This window comes from Macaca thibetana, chromosome 11, assembly GCF_024542745.1.
Source record: "Macaca thibetana thibetana isolate TM-01 chromosome 11, ASM2454274v1, whole genome shotgun sequence".
NCBI classification, from domain to species: domain Eukaryota; kingdom Metazoa; phylum Chordata; class Mammalia; order Primates; family Cercopithecidae; genus Macaca; species Macaca thibetana.
Genome location: NC_065588.1, coordinates 89,824,392 through 89,844,426, shown reverse-complemented (window position 1 = coordinate 89,844,426; position 20,035 = coordinate 89,824,392). Strand labels below are relative to the sequence as shown.

General features: G+C 40.5%; 2 protein-coding genes across 3 annotated transcripts in view; one reads left to right on the top strand and one right to left on the bottom strand.

The window, feature by feature from the left end:
• Nucleotides 1–20,035, top strand: part of UBE2N (ubiquitin conjugating enzyme E2 N) — a 443,559-nt gene that overhangs the window by 365,117 nt on the left and 58,407 nt on the right. The window lies entirely within an intron of this gene.
• The window catches only part of MRPL42 (mitochondrial ribosomal protein L42), a 35,617-nt gene that overhangs the window by 14,836 nt on the left and 746 nt on the right, over nucleotides 1–20,035 (bottom strand). Inside the window, exons 2-5 of the mRNA XM_050747215.1 lie at nucleotides 18,945–19,108; nucleotides 12,770–12,833; nucleotides 10,369–10,453; nucleotides 1,243–1,406 (exon numbers count right to left, since the gene is read on the bottom strand). Coding sequence (XP_050603172.1) covers nucleotides 1,243–1,406; nucleotides 10,369–10,453; nucleotides 12,770–12,833; nucleotides 18,945–19,014 — 383 coding nt within the window. The 5' untranslated portion in view covers nucleotides 19,015–19,108. The remainder of the gene's footprint in view (nucleotides 1–1,242; nucleotides 1,407–10,368; nucleotides 10,454–12,769; nucleotides 12,834–18,944; nucleotides 19,109–20,035) is intronic.

The following is a 20,035-nucleotide window of genomic DNA, read 5'->3' as shown; positions in this document are numbered from 1 at the left end:
CCCAGGAATTCAAGATCAGCCTGGGTAACACAGTGAGACCTCCTTTTCAAAAAAAAAAAAAAAAAGTTTGTTCAAATATAAACAACAAAAATATCTTATAGTTTGGTATGGAAGAAGACAGATACAAAAGAAAAAAATCAAAAAAAGGAAAACTAATTAATGCCAGAGTCAAATGGCAGGAAAGAATAGATGGAAAATGTGAGTGTTTGTGAACATCAGGGCAATTATAGTTTCTAAGGGAACTGAGAACAACATATGCTGCCCAATCATTTGCTGTAACCCAATATTTTTTGCAGTAACTCAAAATCTGATAAAGAAATTAATAAAAGGCTGAAGACACAATCAATTACTTAACAGGAAAATGAACAAAAACAACATATCAAATGAATACATCATAGAATGTAAAAATTTTCAAGAACTCTTATAAAATTCACTGAAAGCTCTGGTTAAATTCCCCCATTAAAATAAAGAAAAAAAGAAGTACTATTTCATTTTAGCTAAATTATATGTAAACTTAAAAGTACAGTGGCAGTGGCTCATGCTTATAATCCCAGCTGAGGGAGGAGGATCACTTGACTCCAGGAGTTTAAAATCAGCCTGGGTAACACAGTAAGTGAGCCCTTGCCTCTACAAAAGAAAAAAAATGAGCCAGGCTCAGTGGCTCACGTCCATAATCTCAGCACTTTGGGAGGCCAAGGCAGGTGGATCACAAGGTCAGGAGTTCGAGATCATCCTGGCTAACATGGTAAAACCCCATCTCTACTGAAAATACAAAAAATTAGCCGGGTGTGGTGGCACGTGCCTGTAGTCCCAGGTACTCAGGAGGCTGAAGCAGGAGAATCGCTTGAACCTGGAGGTAGAGGTTGCAGTGAAACGAGATCACGCCACTGCACTCCAGCCTGGTTGACAGAGCAAGACTCAAAAAAAAAAGAACAAAATTAGCCAGGTGTGGTGGCACATGCCTGTAGTCCTAGCTACTCAGAAGGCTAAATGGGAAGATCACTTGAGCACTGGAGGTTGAGGCTGCAGTGAGCTGAGACTGTGGCACTGCACTCCAGTCTGGGTGACAAAGTGAGATCCTGTCTCAGAAAAGGAAAAAAAAAAGTACAAAATAGTATGTGATTATACTTGGGGTTAATTTCCTCATGCAAAATACCACTTCACAAGTTTGTTTCTGCAAGAAAATCAAGGTGTTCCTTTACTGTATCTAGTGGGGATTGAAGAAAAGAAAAGAAAACTTACTGTCCATGAGGATACCAACGGTGCTTAGTTGTAAAGAACATTTTGCTAAGTTTTTCTATCATAGGTCCTTCCTCAAGGTGTTCAACTTTTTCTTCCAATCTGGTTTTCAGCACTTGATCATGTGTTTCTTCATTGTTATGCACAGGATCTGGCCGAGGGACAGGCTACAAAATAATCAGTAACAAACATCATGAAGATGTGGGAATGTTAGCCAGCATTTGTTCGAGATTACAATAAAACAATTACTATACTCAGTAATTCACTATAGTACTTTAGGGAGGGCAAATAAGTTATCAAAACAAAGTTTCACTTAGTTGCATTATTCATTAGTCAGAAATATTTTTCTTCTCACACCAAATTTTAGGTTTCTTTTCTAATAATAAAGTTCTTATTTAGGCCAGGTGCAGTGAGTGGCTCATGCCTGTAATCCCAGCACTTTGGGAAACCAAGACAGGAGAATCGTTTGAGCCCAGGAGTTCCAAAGCATGGGACCAGCTTGGACAACATGGTCAGACAAAAAAATTTAAAAACTATCTAGTCGTGATGGCATGCACCTGTAGTCCCAGCTACTCGAGAGGCTGAAGTGGGAGGATCACTTGAGACCAGGAGGTCGAAGCTACCTGTGATCACACTACTGCGTTCCAGCCTGGGTGACAGAGTGAAACCCTGTCTCAAAAAAAAGAGAAAGAAAAATAGAAAGGCCGGGTGTGGTGGCTCATGCCTGTAATTCCAGCACTTTGGGAGGCCAAGGTGGGAGGATCACTTCAGTTTGAGTTCAAGACCAGCCTGGGCAACACAGCGAGACCTTGTCTCTACTACAAATAGAAAAAAAAGAAAAAAAGAAAGCCCTCATTTAACATTCTTATTTTCCACAGTAATAAAGTACTTATTACTTTAGTTTCTGTTTCTCAAAGGTATAAATTATGTCTATTATTATTTTTTAACTTAAAAGTTTACCATTCACTTTATATATCATTAAGGTGAGAAACTGAAAAACTTTTCATTGAAAATGACATTTTTTGGCTGGGCGCGGTGGCTCACGCCTGTAATCCCAGCACTTTGGGAGGCCGAGGCGGGTGGATCACCTGATGTCAGGACAAGACCAGCCTGGCCAACAGGGTGAAACCCTGTCTCTACTAAAAATACAAAAATTAGCTTGGTGCGGGTAGCGCATGCCTGTAATCCCAGCTACTTGGGAGGCTGAGGAAGGGGAATTGCTTTAGCCCGGGAGGCAGAGGTTGCAGTGAGCCAAGATTGCACCTTTGCACTCCAGCCTGGGTGACAGAACAAGACTCCGTCTCAAAAAAAAAAAAAAGAAAGAAAATGACATTTCTTATATCCAATGGAAGCAGAAAAATTTTCTTTTTTTTTTTTTTTTTTTTGAGACGGAGTCTCGCTCTGTCGCCCAGGCTGGAGTGCAGTGGCCGGATCTCAGCTCACTGCAAGCTCCGCCTCCCGGGTTTACGCCATTCTCCTGCCTCAGCCTCCCGAGTAGCTGGGACTACAGGCGCCCGCCACCTCGCCCGGCTAGTTTTTTGTATTTTTTTAGTAGAGACGGGGTTTCACCGTGTTAGCCAGGATGGTCTCGATCTCCTGACCTTGTGATCCGCCCGTCTCGGCCTCCCAAAGTGCTGGGATTACAGGCTTGAGCCACCGCGCCCAGCCGAAAAATTTTCAACATTTTCATTTCAGGTGACTAAAATGCCACCAAACAGTGCTTTATTGTTATTTAAATACCTTTCCCCCAAAGTTAATGATTACTAAAAATCTCATCTCCTCGACACACATGAATGATATACAACATATTCCACCAGTAATAGTGGCTCACTAAAGAGTTTAAGAATCACTGTCTTGGCCAGCCACGTGTCTCACATCTGTAATCCCAGCACTTTCGGAGGCCAAGGTGGGAGGACCATTTGAGCCCAGGAGTTTAAAACCAGCCTGGCCAACACAGTGAGACCTCATCTCTACAAAAAATTTAAAAACAGCGGGCCGGGCGCGGTGGCTCAAGCCTGTAATCCCAGCACTTTGGGAGGCCGAAACGGGCGAATCACGAGGTCAGGAGATCGAGACCATCCTAACATGGGCTAACATGGTGAAACCCCGTCCTCACTAAAAAATACAAAAAACTAGCCGGGCGAGGTGGTGGGCACCTGTAGTCCCAGCTACTCGGGAGGCTGAGGCAGGAGAATGGCATAAGCCCGGGAGGCGGAGCTTGCAGTGAGCTGAGATCCGGCCACTGCACTCCAGCCTGGGCGACAGAGCGAGACTCCGTCTCAAAAAAAAAAATTTAAAAACAAAAAATAAATTAGCCAGGCATGGTGGTGTACGGCTGCAGTCCCAGCTTCTTGGGGTCTGAGACAGGATGATCCTTTGAGCCCAGGAGTTCAAGGCTGCAGTGAGCCATGACTGCACAGTACCCTCCTGCCTGAGCAAGAAAGAGACCCTGTATCAAAACAAAACAAAACAAAATAAAACAAAACAGAAAACAAAAGGAATCACTATCTTGGAGGGTCAAGTTACCTGTATTTTAAATATTAAGTGTTATTAAGGTATGTAACAAAGATTGTAACATTCAATACTATATAAAGCTATCATAATGAAAGTAACATATTCAATAATAATATATATGTAACAAGACTGTAACACTGCCTTGCTTTAAAATAACTATATATATGTATTATAATACAATGAAAATCTGAATTTACAACCAGTAAGAAACAATTCAAACAGATATTTTCTTTACATTCATATACTATTAGTGACAACTACATTCTACCACTGTATTAAATATTATAGCATACATTTATATCTAGTTTATGCACATGAAACAAGACCTCTTTAAAAGGCAATGTGGTCAGGTGCGGTGGCTCACGTGTTAACCCTAGCACTTTGGGCAGATCACTTTGAGCTCAGGAGTTGGAGACTCTGTCTCTACAAAACATACAAAAAATTAGCCAGGCATGATAGCTCATGCCTGTAGTCCCAGCTACTGAGGAGGCTGAAATGGGAGGATCGCTTAAGCCCAGGAAGCAGAGGCTGCAGTGAGCCAAGATCGCGCCACTGAATTCCAGTCTGGGTGACACAGACAGACCCTGTCTCAATTAAAAAAAAAAGGCAACGTGGACCACGTGCAGTGGCTCACACCTGCAATCCCAGCACTTAGGAAGGTCAAAGTAGCAAAGGAATATTTCAGCCTAGGAGTTCGAGACCAGCCGGGGCACCATCGTGAGACCCCCCGCCATCTCTATTTTTATATGTATGTTTTTTAAAAAGCAATGGAGGTGGCACAATTAAGTAAAGTCATGGGCTGCATAAGAATGTTTTGAGGCTGGGCGCAGTGACACACGCCTGTAATCCCAGCACTTTGGGAGGCCGCGGTGGACGGATCACATGAGGTGAGGAGTTCAAGACCAGCCTGGCCAACATGGTGAAACTCTTTGTCTCTACTGAAAATACAAAAATTAGCCAGGTATGGTGGTGCATGCCTGTAATCCCGGCTACTTGGGAGGCTGAGACAGGAGAATTGCTTGAACCCAGGAGGCAAAGGTTTCAGTGAGCCGAGATCATGCCACTGCATTCCACCCTGGGTGACAGGGCGAGATTCTGTCTGAAATAATAACAATGTTTTGGTCAACAATGTACAGTGATGAAGGACAGTGTATACTACAGTAGTCCCATAAGATTATCATGAAGCTAAAAAAATTCCTGTCACCTAGTGATGGTGCAGAAAGCCACAGTGCAATGCATTGCTTACATGTTTGTGGTGGTGCTAAAGTAAACAAACTGACTGCACTGCCAGCTGTATAAAAGTATAGCACATACAATTATATATAGCACATAATACTTGATAATAATAATAAATAACGGCAGGGTACAGTGGCTCACGCCTGTAATCCCAGCACTTTGTGAGGCTTGAGCTTAGGAGTTCAAAACCAGCCAAAGCAACATGTAGTGAGACCCTGTCTCAACCAAAATAATTTAAAAATAATAATAATAATAAATGACTAGGCAACTGGTTTATGCATTTACTATACTATACTTTTTATCATTAGAGTGTACTCCTTCTACTTGTTAAAAAAGTCAATTGTAAAACAGCCTCAGGCAAGCCCTTCAGGAGGTATTCCAGAAGAAGGCATTGTTATCATAAGAGATGACAGCTCCAGGCATGTTATTGTCCCTGAAGACCTTCCAGTGGGACAAAATGTGGAGGTAGAAGACAGTAATATTGATCATCCTGACCCTGTGTGGGCCTAGACTATGTGTGTGTCTTAGTTTTCACAAAAAAAGTTTAAAAAGTGCAAACAAAAATTGCAATACAAAAAAGCTTATAGAATAAGGATATAAAGAAAATATTTATGTATAGCTGTACACGATATTTTAAGCTAAGTGTTATTACAAAAGAGTAAAAAAGTATTAAAAATGTTTTGGCCGGGTGCAGTGGCTCATGCCTGTAATCCTAGCACTTTGGGAGGCTGAGACGGGCGGATCACGAGGTCAGGAGATCGAGACCATCCTGGCTAACACGGTGAAACCCCGTCTCTACTAAAAATACAAAAAAATTAGCCGGCCGTAGTGGCGGCGCCTGTAGTCCCAGCTACTCGGGAGGCTGAGGCAGGAGAATGGCGTGAACCCGGGAGGCGGAGCTTGCAGTGAGCTGAGATAGCGCCACCACACTCCAGCCTGGGTGACTGAGCAAGACTCCGTCTCAAAAAAAAAAAAAAAAAAAAAAATTTTTTTTAAGTTTATCAAGTTTAAAAGTGACAGTAACCTAAGGTTAATTTATTATTAAAGAAAGAAAAATATTTTTAAAAAAATTTAGTGTAGCCTAAACATATAGTGTTTGTTTATAAAGTATACAGCAGTGTACAATAATGTACTAGGCCTTCACACTCACTGACTCACCCAGGGCAACTTCCAGTCCTGTAAGCTCCATTTTTGGCTAAGTACCCTATACAGGTGTATTACATTTTATCTTTTATATCACATTTTTACTGTGCCTTTTCTATGTTTAAATACGTTTAGATACATAAATATTTACCATTGTGTTACAACTGCCTATAGTATTCACTACAGTAATATGTTGTATACATTTGTAGCCTGGGAGCAATAGGCTATACCATAAAGTCTGGGTGTGTAGTAGCCTACACCATCTACGTTTGCATAAGTAACACTCTATGATGTTCACATAACAATGAAATTGCCTAATGATGCATTTCTCAGAACATATCCCCATCAGTAAGCAATGCATGACTGCACTACAGAAATGCAAAGTAACAAAGATATCAGTGAAAAGTAGAAAGGGAGCCAAGTCAGAGCTTTGTCAAAAAGACCAGAATGGGGCCAGGTATGGTGGCTCATGCCTGTAATCCCAGCACTCTGGGAGGCCAAGGCAGGTAGATCACTTGAGGCCAGGAGTTAGAGACCAGCCTGGCCAACATGGCAAAACCCCCTCTCCACTAAAAACACAAGAATTAGCTGGGCATGGTCATGAGTGCCTGTAATCCCAGCTATCTGGGTGGCTGAGGCATAAGAATCCTTTGAACCTGGGGAGGCATGGAGGTTGCAATGAGACAAGATCACACTACTGCATTCTAGCCTGGTTGACAGAGACTTTGTCTCAAAAAAAAAACAAACCAGATTGGGCAAGGTACAGTGGCTCACGCCTGTAAGCCCAGCACTTTGGGAAGCCAAGGTGAGGACTGCTTGGGTCCAGGAATTCCATATCGGTTTGGACAACACAGTGAGACCCTGTCTACAAAAATTGTAAAAATTAGCTGGGCATGGTGGTGTGTGCCTCTATAGTCCCAGCTACTCAGGAGGCTAAAGTGGGAGGACTGCTTGAGCCCATGTTACTATTATTCTAATAGTAACATGTTCTCAAGAATGTTTCTTATTTTGCAGCCCAATCTACAATTTATTGCTTGACAAACAAAAAACTTTCCTGCTTTCTCATGTGAATGTCTCTTAGCCCTAAAACATAAAACCCTTAAGCATGAAGAGGAAGGAACAATTTCATTCACTTAATAGAAAAATATTTATTGTGCACCTACCAAGTTCAAGTTCAAAGTGTTATTTCAGGTGCTGAAGACCAAGCATGGGAAAAAAACACACAAGGCCCTGTCCTCATCGAGCTTACATTTTAGTGATGGGAGACAGCCAGAAAACATCCAGTATGCTAGAAATAATAAATGCTATTGAGAAAAGTAAATCAAAGGACAACAAGGAGTACAGGAGCAAAGGTACAACTTGAAATGCAGTAGCCAAGGAAGGCCACACAAGATAACAGATAAGCAAAAAGACCTTAAGGAAAGGGAGTAAACTATGAGGTAAAAGCATTCCAGGCAAAGGAAGCAGGAAATACAAAAGCTCTGAGTGGGGAGCTCGCCTAATACAGTTGAAAAACAGCTGCGGTTGTGGTCAGTATGGTGGCAGTGGAGTGATTTACTTGAAAACTTGTAGGAGTGATTACTTACCTAAACTAGAGATGAATATTGATGATGTGGCAGAGAAGACAATTGTCAAAACAAGGGAAATACAAGAAAGAAAGAGGATGCAGGGGAGGTGGGCATGTATACAGAGGAATGATGATAATGATAAACCATGATACGAATCTGTGCTGGGTAAGGAGGGAGTGAGAATGTGTGAGATACATGAGGGACTGTGAAAAAGTGGTTGGATCAATGGATGTAGGTTACAAAGAGGGAATGAATAATTCTTGGAGCTGGGAGACCAAGAGGGACTGGTAGTTAACGATTGGATTTCTTAAAATTTAGATTGGAAAAGAGGAGTAGCAATTATTGGTAATTAGAATATCTCTAGGGAATCCTCCCATGGAAATGGGTGGCTGATGTAGTGAGAGATCAAGAAGTGAGACACCACAGTATTAGATCATCTACATGGATATTGAAGTAACAAAGAATGAGGGTAAAACAGTATTGGAGAAAGTGTGACAGCAAGCTTAGAAAATTCAAGGAAGTGCAGAGTGGTAGAGGAGGAGAAATAACCTGGCAGTTGGTAGATAACAGCAACAAAAAAAGATAGTAAATGATCTAGTTGGATGATACAAGCTACAAAGCCAGAAATTGTTAGGAAGGAAGAGAAATTATCTAGATTTGACAATGAGGAGCTACAGGGATACCTTCCCCATCTTTAGACTCAGTGGTAAAAGAGTATGAGAGAGAAAACAGCAACTACTTAAAAGAACTGCTGAGGAAGTAATGTCTCCAGGGTACAGGCAGGTTTCTATTAGAGTCAGAAGGTGAAGCAACATTCTGGAATAGGTTAAGGTTGTAAGAGATTTTGTCAAGGGTGGTAAGTTCTACAAGTACAGTGGGAAAGTTTTGACAGTTGAGGACGGTCAGATTCAGAGATATAAAGAGCCATATGGGGATAAGAGTCTGGATGATGTGAAATGACCTGGCATTCTTAGTATAATTGCTAAAACAGGGCAAATAAACCGAAGATATTCAACAAAATAACAATGGACAAAGGCACAACATAGTGTGACCTGGAGGGTTTACAGGCCAAAACTCAGTGATGTAGGCCTATTTTTCTAAACGTTGCCCAACTAAGTGATACAAAAGAGGCACTGGATTAGTACCTATGATACCTGGCTTTTGTTTCCTAACAAAGCAGGGAGACAAAATGGTGAGTTTAAAAAGGAATATAGAAATTATTTGTTGGTCAGGCGCGGTGGCTCATGCCTGTAATCCCAGCGCTTTGGGAGGCTGAGGCAGGCAGATTATGAGGTCAAGAGATTGAGACCATCCTGCCCAACATGGTGAAACCCTGTCTCTACTAAAAATACAAAAATTAGCCGGGTGTGGTGGGGCACGCCTCTAGTCCCAGTTACTAAGGAGGCTGAGACAGAAGAATCGCTTGAACCCAGGAGGCAGAGGCTGCTGTGAGCCGAGATCGCGCCATTGCACTCCAGCCTGGGCAACAGAGCAAGACTCAGTCTCAAAAAAAAAAAAAAAGAAAGAAATTATTTGTCAAATCAACCAGCACCCTGACCTTAATGATGATTTTTTAAAATAAGTACCACTAAATACATCATGTGATGACCTAAGCCATCTAATTATTTTCTCCTCAAAAAGCAAGTCAAGGCTGGGCACAGTGGCTCATGCCTGTAATCTCAGCACTTTGGGAGGCCAAGGCAGGCAGATCACCTGAGCTTGGGAGTTTGAGATCAGCCTGGGCAACATGGTGAAATGCCGTCTCTACTAAAAATACAAAAATTTAAAAAAATTAAAAAATTAGCCGGGCGTAGTGGCAGGTGCCTGTAGTCCCAGGTACTTGGGAGGCTGAGACAGAAGAATAGCTTGAACCCAGGAGGTGGAGGTTGCAGTGAGCCGGATCACGCCACTGCACTCCTGCCTGGGCGACAGAGTGAGACCCTGTCTCAAAAAAAAAAAAAAAAGCAAATCAAACATTACCTAGTAGAAGGAGGCTTAAAGAAATAGGAAAAAGCTTTTGAAATACAAAACTAAAAAAAAGACTTGGGTCAAACTAAAAATAAATTATATTAAAAACAATACAAAATCCTCTTCTGTCTAGTACTTGATTTTTTAAAAAAATAGGGAAAGAAATCTAACCGAGTCATTCAAAATACATACCTATGTTGTCCCATTAAAAAATAAAAATTAAAAAAACAAATTCACCAAATGTTAAAAAAAAAAAACCATCAGAAACAACAGTAAAAAAGTAGTTGTAATCCCAGCACTCTAAAATATAACTTTTATTTGTAACAGCACTCTAAAATACAACTTTTTCATAATTTTCTACATTATAATATGGGGCAGTATGGGACAATGCATTTTATAATTTTATATTAGATGTATTTGATCTTTAACCAGAAATCTACCAAATCTTTTAGACCAGAAAACTGATGCCATAATTGTGTTTAAATGGTTCACTTTGTATTCTGAAAAAAACAAAACAAAAGACTGTAAAGAAAGCAGATGAAAAACAAATAAGAGAAAAATCAAAATAGTAAAATTAAAAAGCCAAAAGAAAATCTAAAGCAAGGAAAATCAGACGACTCCCTTCTTTTTGGATACTATAAAGAAGTACAAACATTTCTAACAGCAAATTAAAAACTACAAGACATTTTCTCATACATACTTTTGTGTGTTCATATGGAATGTCCACAGAAGGGTGGTAGCATACTATTGTCCTGCCATCAGAAGTCAGAGCAAGCTCTACGTTGCTAAAAAAGAATGTTTTAGAAATAAAGTTATACTGTATTCAAGGCAAAATGATTATTCTTTTTTTTTTTTTTTTTTTTTTGAGATGGAATCTCACTGTGTCACCCAGGCTGGAGTGCAATGGGCACTCCAGGTTAAAGCTAAAATTAGTGCCCGGCCTAATTTTAGCTTTAAGAATAATCATTCTGGGCCCAGCGTGGTGGCTCATGCCTGTAATCCCAGCACTTTGTAAGGCCGAGGTGGGCAGATTGCTTGAGGTCAGGAGTTCAAGACCAGTCTAGCAAAACCCCGATTCTACCAAAAATACAAATATTAGCCAAGTGTAGTGGCACATACCTGTACTCCCAGCTACGCAGGAGGCTGAGGCAGGAGAATCACTTGAACCCAGGAGGCGGAGGCTGCAGTGAGTCAAGATCATGCCACTGCACTCCAGCCTGGGCAACAGAATGAGACTCCATCTCAAAAAAAAAAAAAAAAAAAAAAAAAGCTAAAATTAATTAATCACAAATTGCTGAAGAGAAGATACTACATCACTGGATTGGCAAACCTGGTACCCAAAACACAGGAGACAACTGAAGACCATCCCACAGAATATGTCAGCTTAAATACCACAACAAAATAATTTGTAGGTAACAGAGAATAGGTATTAGATTGTTTCACCATGGTTACAAGATTGAATACTATAACATGGCTACAATGAACATTTAATCTGCCAAATGATTTCTTCATGAGAAGATAGTTTTATATAATGCAAAACACGCATATGACTCAATCTTTCCAGGTTCAAAAAATGTTACCTACTCCAGTTTCATCGCTATCATAGTACTCATTAGATGTACAATTAGTGTCAAGGCCAGGTGTGGTAGCTCACATCTGTAATCCTTACACTTTGGGAGGCCAAGGCGGGAGGATCACTTAAGCTCAGGAGTTTGAGACCAGCCTGGGTAACATGGCAAAATCCTGTCTACAAAAAATAAAAAAAATTAGCCAGGTGTGGTGGTACACACCTACAGTTCCAGTTACTTGGGGGCGCTGAGGCAGGAGGATAGCTTGAATCCGGGAGGTTGAGGCTGCAGTGAGCTGACATAGCGTCACTGAACTCCAGTCTGGGCGACAAAGTGAGACCCTGTCTCAAAAATAAAAATAAAAGGCCAACCATGATGGCTCACACCTGTAATCCTTGCATGCTGGAAGGCCGAGGGAGGCAGATCGCTTGAGCTCAGGAGTTTAAGATCAGCCTGGGCAACATGCTGAAACCCCGTTTCTATAAAAAATACAGAATTAGCTGGGTGTGGTGGCACACACCTGTAGTCCCAGCCGCTTGGGGGCTGAGGCAAGAGGATTACTTGAACCTCGCAAGTTAAGGCTCCAGTGAGCTGAGATAGCGCCACTGCATTCCAGCCTGGGTGACAAAGTGAGAACCTGTCTCAAAAAAATAAAAGGTCAGTTGCAGTGCCTCACGCCTGTAATTCCAGCATTTTGGGAGGCCCAGGTGGGCAGATTACCTGAGGTAAGGACTTTGAGACCAGCCTGGCTAACATGGTGAAACCCCATCTCTACTAAAAATACAAAAATTAGCCAGGCATGGTGGCACGCGCCTATAGTCTCAGCTACTCAGGAGGCTGAGGCTGGAAAATCGCCTGAACATGGGAGGTGGAGGTTGCAGTGAGCCAAGATCACACCACTGCTCTCTAGTCTGGGCGACAGAACAAGACCCCATCTCGAAAACAAAATAAAAATAAAACTAGTGTCAAGAGAGAAGAAAAAATATTTTTATTATCATTTTGTAATAAAAACAACACAGATTAAGAAAATACGTTGCAGTTTCTGCATATCAGACTCTGCTGCAGAGGAAAAAGACAATGTCATATGTTATTCCTAGTTCTTATCATAGTGACTAAATTGAATAAGTACCAAATGAATGGCGGTTAAATTAAGTATGTGTAATTTAGGATTATTCAATATCAAACAAAAGAAAAGATAAATAATAGCTTAAGCTAACACATATGAACCCTATAAAAACGAATTAACTTTTCCAAAAAGCTAAAGCATGCTTTAGAAAGGACGGCAGTTCTAAACAGCATGTCTGTCTTACAACAAATTAAATATTCAATGAAACACAATGATAATAATTTTTATTTAAAATGTTTATAAGCTCAGATACTGGGTAAATAAAATCATTAAAACAATTTTAAAAAACAAAATTAAGGAAAGAATAATGAGAAATGAAAGCGTAAGACATCAAAACAAGAAATAAAATTAAATTATTTCAGATATAGCTAAGACTATTATTTTTTCAGTTGAGTTTTAATACATACCAATTATAGTCATCTGGTAGAGGAGAATACGTAGATTTATGACAAACACAATATAAAGCTCCATCTGCAAAAACCCCAAAAAGTAAAATAGATTTAGTTAATTTGAGCATATTTTCTCCATAAATTTAAAGCTAGTTTTACTCATTCAACCAACATTTACTGTTTACTATGAAACAGGCTTGTGCTAGGGGCTAGAGATTCAACAACAAACAAAACTCAGTCCCAACCCTCAAAAGGGTATAGTCTGCTTGTGAGAGAGACAGACAAACAATTACAACATAGAGGATAAGCACTGTTAGGACTGGTAAACACTGGCAAAGATGGGTCACACAGAAAGGCTACCAAACAAATTGTGCAGGTTCAAGAAAGCCTTTTCAGTGGAGGTGATGTCCAAGGTGCTCTAAAGAATGAGAAAATAAGAATTGATAAGAGATAAAAACAATGTTTCTAGCAGAGGGAGTAACAGGTGCAAGGACTCCAGGTAAAATAAAAATTAAAAGTATTTGGGTACTCCAGCCTTTCCAAGAAAGAACTTAAAGTATTTGGGGCGAGGTGCAGTGGCTCACGCCTGTAATCCCAACACTTTGGGAGACCAAGGCGGGCAGATCACCTAAGGTCAAGGAGTTCAAGACCAGCCTGACCAACATGGTGAAACCTTGTCTCTACTAAAAATACAAAATTAGCCAGGCGTGGTCAGCTACTCAGGAGGCTGAAGCAGGAGAATTGCTTGAACCCAGGAAGCAGAGGTTGCAGTGAGCTGAGATCATGCCATTGCACTCCAGCCTGAGCAACAAGAGCGAAACTCCGTTTCAAAAAAGTAAATAAATAAAAATAAAGTATTTGGGTTTTCCAAGGAGCAGAGTTTATAAGGGAGCGATGAAGTGATGAAATATGAAATAATCTGTTCAAAATTAACTTTTCTTAATCAAAATGCTTACATTTTAAAGCATATTTTCCTTTTTTAGAATACCTGCAAATTCAAGAGCCATAATTGCTCTTTTTTTTTTTTGAGATGCAGTCTCGCTCTGCCGCCCAGGCTGGAGTGCAGTGGCACGATCTCGGCTCACTGCAAGCTCTGCCTCCCGGGTTCACGCCATTCTCCTGCCTCAGCCTCCTGAGTAGCTAGGAGTACAGGCACCCGCCACCACGCCAGGCTAATTTTTTGTATTTTTAGTAGAGATGGGGTTTCACCATGTTAGCCAGGATGGTCTTAATCTCCTGACCTCGTGATCCACCTGCCTCAGCCTCCCAAAGTGCTGGGATTACAGGCGTGAGCCACCGTGCCCGGCCATAATTGCTTTTTTAAAAGCTTGTGAAAGGTTCTCCTATGTTCAAAAAAAGGATATTCTTTTAACACAAAGAAAAAAATTTAAAAGCAATTCAATATAGTTAAAAGCAAGTTTTGAATGCATCTTGATTAATGCCAAGAATCAAAGTCAGAGCCTCTTGTTCCTGTGATATAGGACTGTAACCTATCCTGCCTTCCCTATCTCCATGCCTTCACCATGTCCTCAGTATGGAATTCCATCCCCATTTTGTTCAAATACCCCTCATCCTTAAAAGTCTAACACTTGCCAGGCACAGTGGCTCATTCCTGTAATCCCAGCACTTCGGGAGGCCAGGGCAGGTGGATCACTTGAGGTCAGGAATTCGAGACCAGCCTGGCCAACATGGTGAAACCCCCTCTCTACTAAAAATACAAAAAACTGGCCAGGCATGTTGATGCATGCCTGTAATCCCAAGAGTGAAACTCCATCTCAAAAATAAATAAATAAATAAATAAATAAGCAGACATGGTGGTGCACATCTGTTCTGGATATAGAGGTAGCAGAAGCTCTAAATATATAATTAGGACCAATGCCGAAGTTAACACCAATCAAGCCAAAGCAATTCAATGTACCAGAAGAACTTCAATTAACAATAATTTCTGTAATTTATGAGTTATTCTTGTTACATATATATGTTTAATTACATTTTGAAAAGAGCTAGCCGGGCGCGGTGGCTCAAGCCTGTAATCCCAGCACTTTGGGAAGCCGAGACGGGCGGAACACGAGGTCAGGAGATCGACACCATCCTGGCTAACACGGTGAAACCCCGTCTCTACTAAAAAATACAAAAAAACTAGCTGGGCGAGGTGGCGGGCACCTGTAGTCCCAGCTACTAGGGAGGCTGAGGCAGGAGAATGGCATAAACCCGGGAGGCGGAGCTTGCAGTGAGCTGAGATCTGGCCAATGCCATCCAGCCTGGGCGCAGAGCGAGACTCCGTCTCAAAAAAAAAAAAAAAGAAAAGAGCTATGAAAGCTAAAAGTTGTCCCATCTTCAAATGCTCAGTATTTTACCTTGCTACTGAAAAGGAAGTACAGTAGAAAGTATACTGGACAAAGTAAGGTGGGGAGATCCAGATTTTGGTCACAGTTCTCATTTACCAAATATGTGACCCTAGGTAAACTTATGAGGGCCACAGAACTCAAGTTTCCTTACCTTCATAAAGAGGATAATACTACATGGGTTACCAAAATCAAAACTGTTATAAAGGATCAAATGGCTTAACATGCTTTGAAAACTGTAAAGTGCTCTACATTCCCAGGCTGACTGACCATTTGGGAAATTTTAAAATATTCCTTCTAGAATATAGGGAAGCCTTTTTATTTTTGCTCATTGAACTTCCTTCCTTAATCATGATTTCGCTTTGCCTCCAATCTTAATGTTCTTCCCTTTTTTATTAAACATCAATAATAACAGTAATGAAACTTTCTTTAATTTTAATTTTTTATTTTTGAGACAGGGTCTCGCTCTGTCTCCCAGGCTGGAATGCAATGGCACAATCACAGCCTCGAACTCCTGGACTCAAGCAGTCTTCCTACCTCAGCCTCCTGAGAAGGCTGCCTCCCGAGTAGGCTGCCTCCCTCCTGGGACCACAGGAGCGCACCACCTCGCCCAGCTAATTTTTCTAACTTTTATAGAAATGGCATTTTGTCACATTGCCCAGCCTGGTCTCAAACTTCGGAGCCTGCCTCAGCCTCCCAAAGTGCTGGTATTACAGGTGTGAGCCACCATGCCCAGCCCTTTACTTTCAATAATAGTAGTAGTAGGAACTTCGCAGTATAAGGGACTTTTAGGACATAAGAAGTTAGGTCACTGAATATTAGGATGACTGATAACGGAATGATTTTCTAGGGTAACCTAATGCTTAGTTAATTAGGTATTTTGAGAGTAGCTCTAATCCATTCAGATTACTTCAACAAACACTGATATATCTCCTATCATGATGAGAGGCACCAGGGACACCAAAATGAATTAGATACAGTACAAACTTAGTGGGAAATCCAGTGGGGAAAAAGATATATAAACAATTTTCAATTATCCAGGGACACATTAATTGGTTTTCTGATGGGCCTGTGTGAGGACTAATTGCTTCAAAACATAGACTATGTAAAAACTGATTGGATCTGACTTCTCATTAGTCTAGGAGCTAGGTTCCTGCAAGGCAAAGAGTAGGCTAAGAAGTAAGGGTCTTTCTTCCAATTCTCACAACAAAAATGCTCCTAGATAATCAAATGCTGATTGTAGTTTTGTTGTGACTTATTTTAGTTTATATCCAAAGTCTCTTAAGCAATCTCCTATTCCATTTACTGAACTCTAAGTTGATTTTACTTTGAATATAATGTAATAAATGTTATTATGTTTAGGGCCCTAAAAAAGGGGACAGTAGGGCAAGCAAGGAAGCAGGGATAGAAAGCTTCCTATAAGAGCAGGATTTGGTGGCCGGGTGCGGTGGCTCACGCCTATAATTCCAGCACTCTGGGAGGCTGAGGTGGCAGACTACTTGAGGTCAGGAGTTTGAGACCAGTCTGGCCAAGATGGTGAAACCCCTTCCCTACTAAAAATACAAAAACTAGGACAGGCGCAATGGCTCACACCTGCAATCCCAGCACTTCGGGAGGCCAAGGCAGGCAGATCATTTGAGGTTGGCAGTTCGAGACCAGCCTGGCCAACACGGTGAAGCTCTACCTCTACTAAAAATACAAATATTAACCAGGCATGGTGGTAGGTGCCTATAATCCCGGCTACTCGGGAGGCTGAGGCAGGAGAATCACTTGAACCCGGGAAACAGAGGTTGCCATGTGCCAAGATCATGCCTCTGTGCTCCAGCCTGAACAATGGAGCAAGATTCAGTCTCAAAAAACAAAATAAAATAAAATAGAGTAGGATCTAACAAACCTTTGAGCATTCTATTCAACAAAGGTGTTTACTGAGTAAAATATTTTCCCCGCCTCAAGCATAACAAATTGCCTATTTATTACTTTACTTTTACTCTATTCTTCAAATAGCTCTTTTCTCTTTAATTCAATAAACAAACTTTCAATTACAAATGGTGGTAAACAGGAAATAAGAAAGAAGAGACAAAGGTCAAGGTCAAGCAGAGTTGTATTTACAAAGTCAGCTGCACCCCAGGCGCGATGGCTCACACGCCTGTAATCCCAGCACTTTGGGAGGCTGAGGCGGGCGGATCACCTGAGGTTGGGAGTTCGAGACCAGCCTGACCAACCTGGAGAAACCCCCGTCTCTACTGAAAATACAAAATTAGCTGGGTGTGCTGGCCTGTGATCCCAGCTGCTTGGGAAGTTGAGGCAGGAGAATTGCTTGAACCCAGGAGGCAGAGGTTGCGGTGAGCCGGAGATTGCACCATTGCACTCCAGCCTGGGCAACAAGAACAAAACTCCGTCTCAAAAAAAAAAAAAAAAAAAAACCAGTCAGCTGCACTTGCATGTTTATCAGTGCACTATTCACAATAGCAAAGACATGGAAACAAGCCCATCAACGGCAGACTGGATAAATAATATGTGGTATATATGTACACCATGGATTATTAGCCAGACATTAAAACAAATAAAATCACGTCCTTTGCAGCAACATAGATGCAGCTGGAGGCCATTATCCTAAGTGAATTAATGCAAAAACAGCCAAATACTACATGTTCTCACTTACATGTAGGAGGTAAACATTGGGTACATATGGACACAAAAATGGGAACAATAAACACTGGTGACTCAAAACAGAAGGGAGGGATGGAGGGAAGGGTTGAAATAACTATTGGGCACTATATTCACTATTTGGGTGATGGGTTGAGTTGAAGCCCAAATCTCAGCATATGTAATATATCCATGTAACAAACCTGCATATGTACCCCCTGAATCTAAAATAAAAAATAAAAATAAAAAGTTGGCTGACATAGTTAAATATAAAAAGACAAACCTACTGTAGCCTTCTATACATGTCTACTTTAGAAATGGGAGAACAGAGTTTACAAACAGGAAAAGAAAAAAGAAAGCACAGTTGGCTGAGAAAAAAGACTTTAATATTCTATTTACTTATTTGGGTCCATGCTTTGACTGTCAAACATGTATTAACAAGCTTTCGAGAAAATATTAACTATATACAGTTCTTTAGAAAAGGCAGAAATTACATTTCATATTTTTAAAATGGCTAGGTACATAGAAAAAACACAATGAGAATCCACCAAAATATTAACAATGATTATCTCTGGAATATGGGACTGTAAATTTACCCTTTATTCGCATATTTTAAGAACTACTAAAAAAGCAATACATGTAATTGAACAAGAGAAAGTTACCCTTGACCAGTCCCTTACTCCTGCCCTCAGCTAAATCCCGAGTGGGCTACACAGATAGCCACTGTTTGGTCCAGACCTTTTACCTCTGCATTTATGCATATGCACACATGCATATGATGGATCATCTTTTAAACATACAAATAAGATCATATGATAGATATACATAGATATGGTTCTGACATGCTTTTTTTTTTTGTTTCTATTTGGAGATTTTTCCATGTCAGTAACAGCTGTATGACAGTCACAGTTAAGATGTACCATAATTTATCCATTCCCCTCCCCAATCCACTTTTTTTTTTTAGAGATGGGGGTCTTGCTATGTCACCCAGGCTGGTCTCAAACTCCTGGCCTTAAGCAGTCCTCCCACCTCCCAAAGTGCTGGGATTACAGGCATGAGACACCACATCTCATGTTTTCTCCCACTTTCCATTACTGCAAACACTCCTGCAAATTACAGGTGTATACAATAACTAAATGCTTTAAATTTTCTATATTCTTAAAAGTTTAAAACTTTTTAAACATTAAAAAAATTTCACTTACTTTGGATTGGAAATAAATGTTTCAAGATAGTTCTCTTTGACATCACCCATTTTACTGCAGCTACAGCCATGGTGTTTCAAGATGCTTATCAAGTGGTATGAAAAAAGATGTTCTGAAGAGAAACTGCTTTTAACATCTGCTTCTAGGCATACCAATTTCTACTCCTGCCGAAGAGATAAAGAAAAATCAGTGCTACCTATGGTAAACTTAAGTTAAATTAAACACCACAAGAACAAGGTAACAATCACTGCCTAGAAGTCAATTGAAGCAATGCTTTTAAACAACTTGGCAATTCACACGATTTAACAACAGGACGAAGAGCAACACGGTCAAAATATAAGATCAGAACGACTGGAACTATGTCCATTACTATTTATCCTAGATGCAAACTTCTCTGCACCCAGTGCAGCTCCTTCTACTTACTGAATACTCAGTACATGTGTAATTACTCTTGAAACAGTCATTCACAAATGGTACACAGAGTATTCATTCTCATAATGCTAGCGTGTCTGTGTACAACCTCCAAGGTTCCATATACAAGATACTACGTCACTTACAGTACTATCCTGTTTCTGATTAAATATTTCTGTCTGCCCTGAGCCATTAATATAATAATAAAGAAATATCAAACAAGAAGGCCTATCCTTAGCCTATTAAATACTCAATTGGAGGAACTCATATAAATGCCCTCAAGTCCCAGATAAAATTTCACCATCTTATATGTGTATAAGGTCTTTAACTTTCCAAGGTACTTTCGCCACCATTTCATTTTGCTCTCGTATTAATCATGTGATTATTCTGATTCATGAAGAAACTAAAGTATAAAATTTAAAAGTCTTGCTTCCAAGGACTTTAAAGTCAGTCACTGCCAAACTGGGAAACTTTATAACAAGTCATTAAATGATCCTCAGTTTCTCCAATGACAAAATGGGGAAAACCACAATCTTCATGGGCTGTTGTGAATAAATGACAAATAACCATTGTTAAACCTTGTTTTTAATAGTCTTCAACGACTATCCGTGCCCTTCCCCCAATAGTGATAAAAGGGAATTAGGACACAGGTCCTCTTATTTGCTAGGCTAAATCACTCA